Here is a 13,103-nt window from a genome sequence, read left to right as displayed (position 1 = left end):
TCGGTGACTATAATATCCTGTGGACACTGTCAACTGGGATCACTTGAAATGTCTGTCTTGCCAACAGTGAGCAGCATCCTCTTTTTCTCATATTACTTCACCTTAAGGCAATGTCAAGATTATGTTGCATATGACACCATAATAAGTGAATGTTGGTGTGTAAATATGAATTGCAATCCTGTCCAGCTCATGAGAGTACAGAATTTTTCCGGAATTAAATTCAGTCAGAGGTGTGATGACTCGTGTATCCTTATTATCTGTGAAAGAGAAAACTTGTTGTATGTCAACGCTACAACAGAGAGTAAGCTTCAATTAATGTGCAGGGGCACATTTTTATACATATGATATCATGTGTTACCATAAATATTTGTTTGTGTTGTATTATAATATGGAGTTTACGACACCATGTGGACTGCTTAAAGATAGCCACAGTATAGGCAATGTTAATCCTTCAGTAAAGAACATTAGTCAACAATGAATTGTAAAATATTGGCAGATCTGAAACTTCCTGGCAGATTAAAACTGTGTGACGGAACAAGACTCAAAACTCGGGATCTTTGCCTTTCGCGGGCAAGTGCTCTACCAACTAAGCTACCCAAGCACAACTCACGACCTATCCTCATAATTTCACTTCTGCCAATACCTCGTCTCCTACCTTCCAAACTTCACAGAAGTTCTCCTGTGAAACTTGCAGGACTAGTACTACTGAAAGAAAGGGTATTGCGGAGCCATGGCTTAGCCATGGCCTGGGGGATATTTCTAGAATGGCAGATCATTTTAGAGTGTGTTAAGAGTGTATCCACACTGAAAATGTATATATCTATACGTTCATGGTTATATTAGGTAAGTGCATAAGTTTGTAGCTCTTTTCCATAAGTTTAATAAACACAAAGATACACATAACAGGGACGTTAGTCATCTATAATATATTCTCCTTCACTGTTTACACCAGTTTGCCAACACTGGGGTAACTTTTTGATTCCGCGACTATAGAAATCATGTTGTTTTGAAGTGAAGAACTCGTCAAGCCATGTTCAGAGCACATTTTCATCTGGAAAGGAAATTCCTTGAAGGTTGTTCGATAGAGAGCGGAAAACGTGAAAATCTGAGGGTGCAAGATCAAGTGAATAAGGTGGGTGCAGAATGACTTCCCAAACCAACTCTTGTTTTTCATCAGACTAGCAGAATGCGGGCAGGTGTTATTGTGGAGTACCATCACTAAACGCAGTCTTCCTGGTTATTGTTCTTGGATTACATCTGCAAAAAGTCTCTGTTGTTGACAATAAATGTCAACAGTGATCGTTATTCATCAGGGAAGCAGTTCGTTGCACACCACACCCTGTCGCTGTTCCACCATATGCATAACATTATCCCTTGTGGATGCATGCAGGTCTTTGTACTGGGAGTTACTGCTTTGTGTGGGCTCATCCATTGCTTTCTTTTCCTTATGTTAGCGTAAAGACATGATTTGTCATCACCAGTAATAATACAGGATAGGAACGGTCGGTGTTGATCAGGAGCCAGTTGATGCCCAGCAAACAGAGATGTACATATGGTCACCCACAGAATTTTTGATTTTGGCTTAAAGCATTCGTTACCCATAGTCCCAAATTTTGGATTTTGCCCATTGCTTGCAAATGTTGCACGATGGTGGAATGATCACATTTTCTAGTTCTCGAGTACGATGTGGATCATTGTGAATTAATGCATTTAAACAATCTTGGTCAAACCCTAAAGGTCTTCCTGAATGTGAAGAATCACTAATGTCAAAACGATCCTCCTGCAAATGAGAAAACTATTTTATTCCCATGCTCTGCCCAATGGCATTATCCCTATACATGGCACAGATGTTTCTAGCTGCCTCCACTGCTGTCACACGTCTATGGAAGACAAACAGAAGAATATGTCAGAAATGTTCTGAATTCTCCACTTGGCACTCCATATTTTACCATCCACATCTCCACTCCCTATCTCCAAATGACAGTATGACAACATTTAAATGCAAATAACAACAGTGAACTACAAATAAAAAATGACAGTCGATAAATAAACCCATAGCAACTGGAATACCAACATGCAAAAGAAAAATGCTGTGAACTTATGCACCAGCCTAATACAATCCATTATTTAAAAAGTACAGAAGAATAGTAAATGACTAATATATTGAAACTAAAATTACATTAGGATAATATGTTTATGATTTTGCCACCCAGAACCATCCCATGTGGCGGCCCTGAAGTAAGATACGAATCTGGAAGGAAAGGACATTGAATTGAAAATTAAGATAAGAGATGTAAATGTCATGTCACTAGGGCCTCCCGTCGGGTAGACCATTCGCTGGGTGCAATTCTTTTGATTTGATGCCACTGCGGCAACTTGTGTGTCGATGGGGATGAAATAATGATTATTAGAACAACACAACACCTAATCCCTGAATGGAGAAAATCTCCGACTGAACTGTGCGTTCTTCACAGTTTGATTCCTCTGCCTCTTAATGTCACTTGCAGCATTAATTTCAGTTCTTGCCACGTGCCTTATTTTCTTGACTAGTGATCCCAAGGGGCCGCTGTGTGTTCTGTGTGAAGCGGTTCCTTGCTGCGTGGGCAATTGGGGGTGAGCAGGAAGGCTGGGAATGATGAGTGATCACGAGTAGTGCGACGGTTGCCGATGCTCTATGGTTAGTGTGGATGTGGCCTCGATAAGGTTACTGGCTTTGGATCTCTATAGAGGTGTCTGATTCAAGGTGTTACGGAAATTCTATCAGTGCTGTTTCCTCTATTTTGCCGGTGTGGTAGCAAGACTGTCTCTCCGTACCAGTAGCTATTCATTGGAGTGTGCATCAGTCAAAGTAAGACCTATCATACACCTTTGTTCAGCCGTGTTTGACATTCACACTCCACTGAAATGGTGAGTCAGTAACCTGACCATATTGCCAAAGTTAGTCATCGTCGCTACTGTTGACTGTTCCTATCAGATGCTTTAGTATTCTCTTCCGTTTCTTCCGCTGTGTGCTGTTCGGTTCATTTCAGTGTTAATATTCAGCCCAATGTATTAGAAATGACTTCTTGTTGTCTTGTGGTTGAGTTCAGGGTTTGTTTGAATCGATAACCAGCACGTCCCATACTCCTCAGGATGCACGTCAAGCAAACAAGATAAATGTGACTTTTGCATTTGTGTAACTTGTTTATCCACTTTTCTATGAGATTTTAATTAATTAACTGGATATGTAGCTGCTTACTGCATGTTAATGGTGTACTTAAGTTGACAAAATAATTTTTTGTGCATGATGCCTTTGGTGTGCCATCTTGATATTTACCATATTTATAGAACATACTGGTGCAATTAAATATATTTTTTTCAAAAAAAAATTGAAAATGGGGTGTTTTTAGATATTAAATGTCAAAGGCCAAGGCCAGTTACCTTTAGTATGAAAATTCTCAGAAACCTGCCATGTGGCATATCAATGTAAAGGTCTATTCGTTAGCTTTCCAGTGGTACCATTTTCATTGCTGTAACTAAATTGAACCAGAATTACAGTAAGTTATGTTGTCACATACGCATGTAAATTTAGCACAAATTCCAAACTTTCCAGACCTGTAACTTTCTTCACAGTTATAATACGCATCTGCAAATTGATATTTTTCCATCTCTTATCTGGGTCATTGAATGCACCAAATTTGAAAGAAATCTGAGATGGTCAGGTTGAAAGGTGTGTTGAATTGAATCTTCCACCAAAAATAGATCTGGAGGCTAGCGTATGAGGGGAAAATGCCAAAGGAACATTTAAAATCCTTTTTTGTGAATGTTGCTAATGTCAATGTCACAAATATCCAGAAGTTTGTACTACTTTTTGGCTCTTGGAGTAGTCACAAGGAGACAAAAATAGTAAATGATTCATTTTCTGGTAAAAACATTGAATGCATGATCACTCTGCCAAAAAAATGATAAAATACTTACAGCCTTTGGATTTATTTTTCTTTGGGCAATGTGAAATATACGTAAGAAGGACAAAAGACTCTATAAGGACTCTGCAGTGACTTCGACAAAAAATTAGGAAATGAAATTTTCATAATTAAAATGTACTCTATTATTCATATCCAGCTGTTTGCTCCAGTGTATCGGCCTATGCTTCAATATTCCTGGCAAGCAGCCGGTTACAGTACCCCTGTACAGGTTGATAAACTAAAAAATGTGATTCAAGTGCCATTTGATTTTGCAGTTCAAGAATTTGATGCTGAGGATACTGCTTTAGCCAAATGTGCTGATTGTCATTCTGCAGATTGGTTCATGCATTTTGAGGAGAAACCTCATGTACACTTTTAAAGTTTGGTAGTGGACAAAATAAGAGTAACACAATCAAATGCTGTCACCATCCTAATCACTGTGGTGTATCAAGCTTCTAAATACAATTTGGATGCTGAGCTCTTGTTCAAGCTGAGAGATATCCTTCCTAAAATTGTACCCACCTCACCCAAGGTAGCATTCATGTGCCCACCCAACTGACAGAATATCCTTGTTCATCTCTACTTCAATCCTGCACCCCATAGGCCATTCCCCTATGGCTGACCCAGGTGCAAGACCTATCCCATACATCCACCCACCATTTCCTACCGCAGTCCGGTCACAGGCATTTCCTACACTGTAAAAGGCAGTGCCATTTGTGAAAGCAACCATGTTACATACAGGCTATGCTGAAATTATTGTGGAGCATTATATGTGGGCATGACAAGTAGCCAACTGTCTACTTGTAATGGTAACTTGTAATTCCCAGTCCCAGGTCGACAATAGGTTTTACATGTACCCCCTGGTACTAGCCAGGTCCAGGAAGTGGTGATTGCCTGAGTTGCACCTTCCCAAATTGCTGATTGGTCCCTCTGTCAGGTGTTTGGAAAGTGTGACCTGTGGTGTGTAAACAATCACCTAAGACTGGTGCGCCCCCTTCAATGAGGGGCTGCCAGTTGGAAGGAGCGAGCCGTCGAAGATGCTGGCAATCGTGGGGGATTTTGTAACAACGAGCCAATCATCTTCACAGTCAATGACTACGAAATGTAAATGGAATTCCCAGCTGCACCGAGGTTTCTCATGGTTTCCCATACTGAAGACGGTCAGTCCTTCGCAACGGTAAATCCATTTATTACTCAGAAAGGTGTTGATGCAGTTACTGCGCCTGTGAAATCCTGCTCTTGTTTACACAATGGTACTTTGCTTTTGGAGAGTAATTCTCATTCTCAAGCACAACTACTACTTGCAGCTTCGCTCCTCCTATCATGTTCATGTCGAGGCCCATTGAATTCTGAATTCTTCCCGTAGTGTTATTCACTCTAGGCAGCCTCAATGGTCAGACGGGCAGAAATCTAAACGTACCTCTCTGATCAGAGTGTCATAGCAGTCCATTGGGTGACGAAAAAAGTAGTTGCCTCGTTAGTGCCCATATGTACTCTCTTTCTCACTTTTGATAGAGTGGTTCTTCTGTCAGATATCAAAGTGGGTTATGACGTTATCACAGTCAGACCATATATTACGAACCTAACGTGCTGCTACCAGTGTCATCGTTACAACCACACTCGAGAATCCTGTCGGCACCCAGCCAAATCTATAACCTGTGACAGATATGCTCACGAGAGCAGTTGCCCGCCTCCTTCTCTCCGCAGCATCAACTGCAATTGCCACTATGCCGCCTCATCACACGATTGTCCTGTGTATCTTGATGAGTGGGCTGTCCAGGAGAATCGGGTGAAGGAAAAGTTGTCTTACCTGATGGCTCACAAGTTTTTGGCTAGTCATAAACCCTGTGTTCTACCATCTGGCACGTACAGTACTATTCTTGCTACCTGTCACTCTACAAAGGACATGGCCAAGCAGACATGCGACCTCAAATTTAGCACGGCGGTTGTGAAATCATCCAGTGTCATGGTGGTGTCCCTGTCTCCTCCTTCACCTGTGCAACTCACCACCAAACTTTTGCCTCACGGGGCGAAGTCACCAGCTATACAACCAGCAGGCCGGAAAGGATAGAAGGAATACTTTTGTGAAGACTTCTTACATCCCTCCAACCAACCTGCATCTGAGTCTTGCTCTGCTAACAGGGAAGTCTCCAAGAAGTCAAACATAGGCAAATGGTCTTATCTTTCGCCGACTCGAAGATCCTCTTCACTGGTGTTGCCACACAATGTCATCGCCTGGCAGACCTCTGTGTTCCCAGTGCACGAACCTCTGCCGGCTCTCTGGGACCAATTCCCCAATTTCCAGCCTGACAGTAGTAGACAATGTCATCATGGACACTATTGCTATCTCCGACACCTTGGCGCGCTGTTTTGCAGAGTTTTGAGCTCCTTCCACTATCACCCTTCCTTCCCCCATCGGAAATGAGTGGAGGAGGCTTGGGCATACCCTTCTGTTCTCAGAATTGTAATTGATACAGTGTCGCTTTTACTATGAGGGAGCTATATCATTCTCTCACTTCAACCCGATCCATTGCCCCAAGGCCAGACAAAGTTCACATTCAGGTGCTGCAGCACCTGTCTCTTGCAAGCAAGCACTTTCTCCTTCATACATACACTTGCATCTGCGCGGAGGGCACGTTTCCCAGACGCTGGTGTGAAGCAACTGTCGTATCCATACCTAAGCCCAATAAGGACAAACATCTTGCTTCTAGCTACAACACTATTTCTCTCACCAGCTGTGTTTGCAAGATGATGGAACGTATGATTCATGCCCGGCTGGTATGGAGGCTCAAGTCTTGGAATTTACTGACGACTGCACAGTGTGGCTTTCGAGCGCGCCGTTTTGCAGTTGACCATCTCATCACTTTGTCTACCCATGTCATGAATGGTTCTCTGCGGAAATCTCAGATGCGTTTCCGCAAATGACGTGCCTGCTGTCAACTGCATTTTACTTTTTATCCGTCGTAGCAATATGTCAAAGGACATTAATTTTTTAGTTCTGGTCCTCCGTTTCTCTATGGTGTATTTTATAGACCTTTCTCCATGTCCTTGTTTTCATCCATCTTCTCTTCCTTCGATTGTGATTGATCTGTAGTCGTTTTTAACTCCTCTCTGTCTTCACGTTCTATAGTTTTGACATGGGTCCGTACGACCCTAGTTGTTTTTGCACCCTAAAACAAAATGAAACTGGTTTCTCCTACTCTCTCACCTCCCCCCCCCCCCCCCCGATGCAAATATTTTCTCTCTCTCTCTCTCTCTCTCTCTCTCTCTCTCTCTCTCTCTCTCTCCCCCCCTCTCTCCCCCCCTCTCTCCCCCCCTCTCTCCCCCTCTCTCCCCATCCCTCCCTGCCTCCCTCCCTCCCTCGTCCCCTCTCCCACTCCCCTTCCCTCCTTGCTTTCTCCCTTCCTTTTCCCACCCCTCTCCCTGCTCTCTTCCCTCCTTGCTTTCTCCCTCCCCTTTCCCACTCCTCTCCCTGCTCTCTTCTCTCCTTGTCTCCCACTCTTCATTTCCTATTCTCCTCCATCCGGTGGCAGACACTTATAAAACATCCCAGCGGTGTCCACAGTATTAAAAGCCAGTGGGTTCTGTTGCTTTAAGATACAACAAACTGTGAAGTGATTTCTCAGTTGCAATTTATTTTGTCAGTTGGTAGAATGAAGTGGTTAGGTGACTACCCAGTTAAAAAATAAATCTGCCAAACAGTTTTCAGTTTAGAAAGAGAGAACTTGTTCAGGGAATTTAATTAATTACTGAATTTAGAAATACACAAATAAAACAAAACTAAATAATTTAAATTCCTGGGTGGAACATAAATAAAACAACAGAAAGGCAACCACTATCCTATGGTTGACTGATGGTAAACATACATAACAGAAAACAGTGAACTCTGTGGGTCGTCTTCTTTGTGCTGTACCTTCTCAGAACTCCTTTTGTTTTGTTGTGTGGTCTAAGTCATCTGTCCTTCCCACCCCCTGCCTCACACTACCCCGCTGCTCTTTCTTGTCTCGTGTATCTGTCCCTACCCTGTCCCCACACCCATCAGTCAGGCAACTGCTCTCAGTGATTGATAATCAATAACCAATGTCACCACGGTAGCGTACGTTTGAATGTCTACCTACTTTCTACCAGAAGAAGAGTCAAAGAGCTCAAAAGCTAATGAACACTATTTCTGTTACATGTGTCTATTTGCCACACATTAGTCTGCTATACATGTGTGGTTGACTTTCTCTTATTTTATATATAAAACCAAATAGTTTGTTATTAGTTACTTTTGAATGCCAGTTTCTCTGACTTTTCATATTAATATTTGTTGATTAATAGAATGGCTCTCATAGAGGAAAGTATAACTTTTGGAGCAATTATACAGACAATTTAAAATATATCAACACAAATAAATGAAATGGATAATAAACTGTATGACTTTGGTTTTCACGTAAATGGAAGGATGGACAAAATAGATCAGTACGTTTGGGGGAGGGGGGGGGGGGAGACAGGTACAAGATTTTGATGAAGTTTAGATTTAGAGGAAGATCAGACTGAAAATAATGTTGAATGTGCTTGTAATATTAGTTCAGTAAAGGCTGTTACAGTAAATGAAGAGCAAATGTTAGAAACACAATTATTGGAAACAGGTAATTTAGTACAAGTTACAGCTAATAATATAGATACTGTTACAATATTTACACATAAAATGGAACCACAGTTGCAGATAGTAGAAGCTATTGTGGATTCTGTGATGGTGAAGTTAGTACACATGATAGAGATTGATAGAGAATCCACTTTCTTCTGTTAATACTGATAAATTAATAGATTCATTTACTACCGATAAATTTTCATCTCCTGTTCCTTCTGAGAACTTACTGTTTTCTGTTACCATTGAGGACTTGCTCCCCTCTGGTATTACTGAGAATGTACCAGTTCCTGTCAGTATTGAGATTTTGTCATCAGTCAGTCACCACTAATATGTTGCTACCACCTGTTACTACTGAGAGTTTACAAATTCTTGTTACTATTAAAAATTTGCTAGCTTTGATTATGACCGATAAATTGTCATCATCTGTTATTACTGATAAGTTACTGTCTACCGTTACAACCAGTAAATTGACATGATCTTTAATTACAAAAAACGTACTACATCTTGCTGTTAACGATATATTACTGTTGTGCAGTTGAGGTTGGAGCCTCATTATATAACTTAAAAGGATAAGATAACAATTAAATGGTTTTAAAAGGATAGGAGGGTACTATACGTGATTCAGATATTAATACGTAACGTCAACCATGAATATGTTTGCCATGAATTGAATATTCATTTAAATTATTTATATTTTGGTCCAAGATAGTGCTTGCTATAAATGAGATTAAATTTATTATTATAAAGGAAATAATGAGATATTATTTTAAAAAAGGCAGAAAGTGAAAGTAGTAGTTCATTGCATATATAGAATTTTGTTTTTATTAACTCATGAAATATTTTAGGATTTTTTGGCTGTGGATGATGATTGTCCACTGCCTCATGGCCAGGGAGAATGGTAGGCATTCTCACTACATGCATTTCTATGGTGTAATAAAGAGGTTATTATAGGATGTGATGTACCAATCCTTACAGCAGATAGTAATGAATATGAAATAGAAATATTGATAATACATATTTTGGAGTGTGAAATTTATTAAGAAAGGCTTACCAAGCGATCAGTGTGCTATAATTTCATAATTTGGTGTACTGAGTTATCTCCAAGCTATGGTTGGTCATTTGGGGAGATAAACATTTGCCAATGCAACACTCTTTGTCATCAGTTTATTGGCAATTATCATACTCTCTGCAGCATTTGTACCATGTGCAACAGAGAAATACCAGTTTTCTGCTTGGAATTTGCTCAGATAGGAGAGTCCACCAGAAATGATAATGCTAACAATAGTTGGAAGACTAGAGAAAACAGAATAACCTCTAAGAGCCTCCCACTATGAGAGATGCACTATAATTTAATGAACATCATTCTGAATTAATAAATGTCCATCCAATGACAAGCTATGGATGAAGATTTTATAGAATATAATTGAAAGCAGTGCTATTGATATGGCTTTATTCTTGTCTGGAGCTTTACCCAGCGTGACAAAGTTTTCGAGTATTCGAATGTGCCACACACGATATCCATTACACTGCTAGTGGAGGTGTGTTCATGTTGCGGTCTGCCTCACGTGACTGCGATGATCAGCTTGAATCACCTCATTGACATAGTACAAACTGTTAGCTGCGGTTAACATGCTTGGTCACCCTTCACTAGTTTTGCACATCTATACTGCCTTCTCGAATTCATGGCAGGTGAACCATACCTGTTTCCATGACATTACGATCATTCCATAAAATTTTGAAGAATTGCACCTGGGTATTTTTCCTTTAGATGCAAAAACGTAATTAGAGTTTTTGCTTCAATTGCCGACCTATATAGACCAGCAATTCCATGTGGAAACTGTATTTTGAAGTGCTGCGGCGTAGCTACTCCATCTACCAGCAGCATTTGAAAGCTTTCATTGTCTCTTCTTCCTAGATGTGGAATTTAATTTGCATGGGGTATTTATGCATGCATGAGATCTTTTTTTTTCCCTTACATATTGGCTCTCCCTTGCATAATGGGGAGATGCAATTTCAGACCCCAAGATACTGGAATCTGTTTTTAAGTTTTTTACTCTTTGCAGTTTCTGTTATTAATGTCCCTGTGTGAAGATGATGTGGACTGTTGGAACTGTACATCTGTTGTATCAAAGACAACAGTACTTTTTGTGCTTAATAAGCATTGCAGAGGTGGTCCCCACATTTCATTGAAACATTTCTATAGTCTTTCTGTGACATTCTCTCCCAACTGTCACTCAACCACTTACTCTTTGAATATAAAATGTCCTGATGATGCCCATTGTACACGAAACAAATTATACAGAAAGGGTTGACTGATCAGACTAATTTTTCTACTAATTTTCTACAAAGGACATTGTGACAATCTCTCTGACTTGGTTCCTGATGTCCAACTAATTATTTCATGACATAATGACTGATAATAGTGTTGGTGATAATAGTGATATTTGTTTTTAATTCTGTTGCAGCCTCAACTCAAGTATACAGACCGCCATCAGCTCGTGGCAGGGAGAGCAACTTTCGGCTACATGAAGATGAACCACCAACCAACCTTAAACCAGAGTGTAAGCATAGCATCAAAATTAACATAGTTTCCTTCACAGTTGTGATAAAATATGATCAATGTAGCCAGCTTGACAATTCTAATCTTTCTTCAAAATATTATGTTGATTGACAAAGTCACCTGACACCACAACTAGATCAGTCATTGAAATATTGGTCGGAAAAATGGAATATTAAGCTCAAATATTATGATTTTTTAATAGATTCTGATTTCAGACTACTATCATGTTCGCCAAAGGACTGTTTCAGTCAGATATGTAATGATTAATCATTATTGCCCCAAATCAGATAATCAATCATGCTTAATGAAAAATGATGAATTGTCTCAAAATTCAATTAATTCATCACATCTTGATATATAACTGTAGTGTAATGTTCAGAAACTGTGAAGAATTGCAGAAATTTGGGCAAAATTGCTATCAGGACATTGTGAATGCGTTTTCATTCCTCTGTTATATCCTCAGAGAAAAGCTAAGATAGGTCAACCAGGATTTATGAGCTTAAATATCGGCAATGCAGTCCAGTTGTTACCTGGGTACTGAAGCCTGAGCTGTCATCATTGTGTCACAGTGAACACTACCCACTAGTATGAAGTCTTAGGATGTGCTCGTAGTTCATGGCGGAGACGCAATTTGAGCATCATGGGTCATCTAATTGCATATTGTATCCTGATTTATTTAAGCAACACTGTCTGTACCACCTCCTCCAACACAAATACGGAATACCTCTCATTGTCACGCAGATTGTCACACTATATAAACCACACCGTCAAATAACCAGATTCAAGCAAATGAGAAGAAAGTATATCAAAGCTGTATTCTGCTCAGGTGGCAAAGATTAGTAAAATCATTCTTAGAATAAAATCCCATAAACTGTGGTGATTATCGTGCACCTTTACATGTCATCTCATGTAAATTTGCTATCTAAACGATGTCACTTGGCAGCTATTTCATCTTAACCAACCATTGACTATTTTTTGCTCCTTTGAACCCTCTTTGTTTTGTGATCACTTCCACATGCTCCTTACTTACTTCCTCCCATCTACATGTCACAGCCTGCACCTCATTCATTTTCTCATTTATTCCTGCAGATAATTGTTTTATACACCTCATTGTAATTATGTTTTTGTATATTACTTGCATCGTTTTTTGTTGATACAAAAAGTGTGAGAATAAAGTTGTAATACAGTCAAACCTCAATATAACGAATATCTTGGGACCATGAAAATTAAGCTGTTGTACCAGGGTTCCCCCCTGCGGGTTCGGGGGTTAGAATTGGCCCATGGTATTTCTGCCTGTCGTAAGAGGCGACTAAAAGGAGTCTCCAACTTTTCTGTGATGGTCTCCTTTTGGGTGTGACCTCCACCTTTTTCAGATTTCTATTTATAGTGTGTGCCATTTGGGGAAGGATGCCTTATAAGGTGTTTTTTGTTTGTCCATCATGCACTGAGATCTTGCATGCTGCTTATTGTCGTGTGGCGGGCTTAGCCCCCTCAGTCTTGTAGGTTGCCTACTTCTTGTCTCCTGCGCCGGACCATCCTTCACGCCTTCGACAATTCTGGACCATTTTGCCACCCTAAATCCAGTGCGGTAGCCAGTCCGTCGTGTTGGGGTTGTCAAGTACCCTCTTGGTGGTAGCCGCCTGACAACACAGGGATCATACTGCTGATGCCTGAGCTATGACCTCCCCGCATATGCCAAGGAGTAGGTGCCCATACTTTCTGGGGCACTAGGACTCCCAGCAATGGCCATCCCGCCAGGTGGCCCTTGTTGCAGCGGGGTGGGGCCGATGGGGAGAGCCCCTGATCGGAGTGGGTGGCATCGGGGAGGCTGACCCTCAATGAAACGGGTTAAATCAACTCAATTTGGTGGATGCTCAGCCCCAGCAGTCTCAAAGCACGTACGAAATGAATTTGATGCTGCGACCTATGATTCTCGATTATCCCCCCTCCCTCCCTCCCTCCCTCC

General features: G+C 40.8%; 1 protein-coding gene across 1 annotated transcript in view; it reads left to right on the top strand.

The window, feature by feature from the left end:
* LOC126194707 (eukaryotic translation initiation factor 2A) overlaps positions 1–13,103 on the top strand; it is a 180,383-nt gene that overhangs the window by 131,716 nt on the left and 35,564 nt on the right. The window contains exon 11 of the mRNA XM_049932946.1: positions 11,043–11,138. Within this exon, the coding sequence (XP_049788903.1) occupies positions 11,043–11,138 (96 nt within the window). The remainder of the gene's footprint in view (positions 1–11,042; positions 11,139–13,103) is intronic.

This window comes from Schistocerca nitens, chromosome 7 (assembly GCF_023898315.1).
Source record: "Schistocerca nitens isolate TAMUIC-IGC-003100 chromosome 7, iqSchNite1.1, whole genome shotgun sequence".
NCBI lineage: Eukaryota > Metazoa > Arthropoda > Insecta > Orthoptera > Acrididae > Schistocerca > Schistocerca nitens.
The sequence above is the reverse complement of the archived record's forward strand: the minus strand, read 5'-3'. Positions and strand labels throughout refer to the sequence as shown.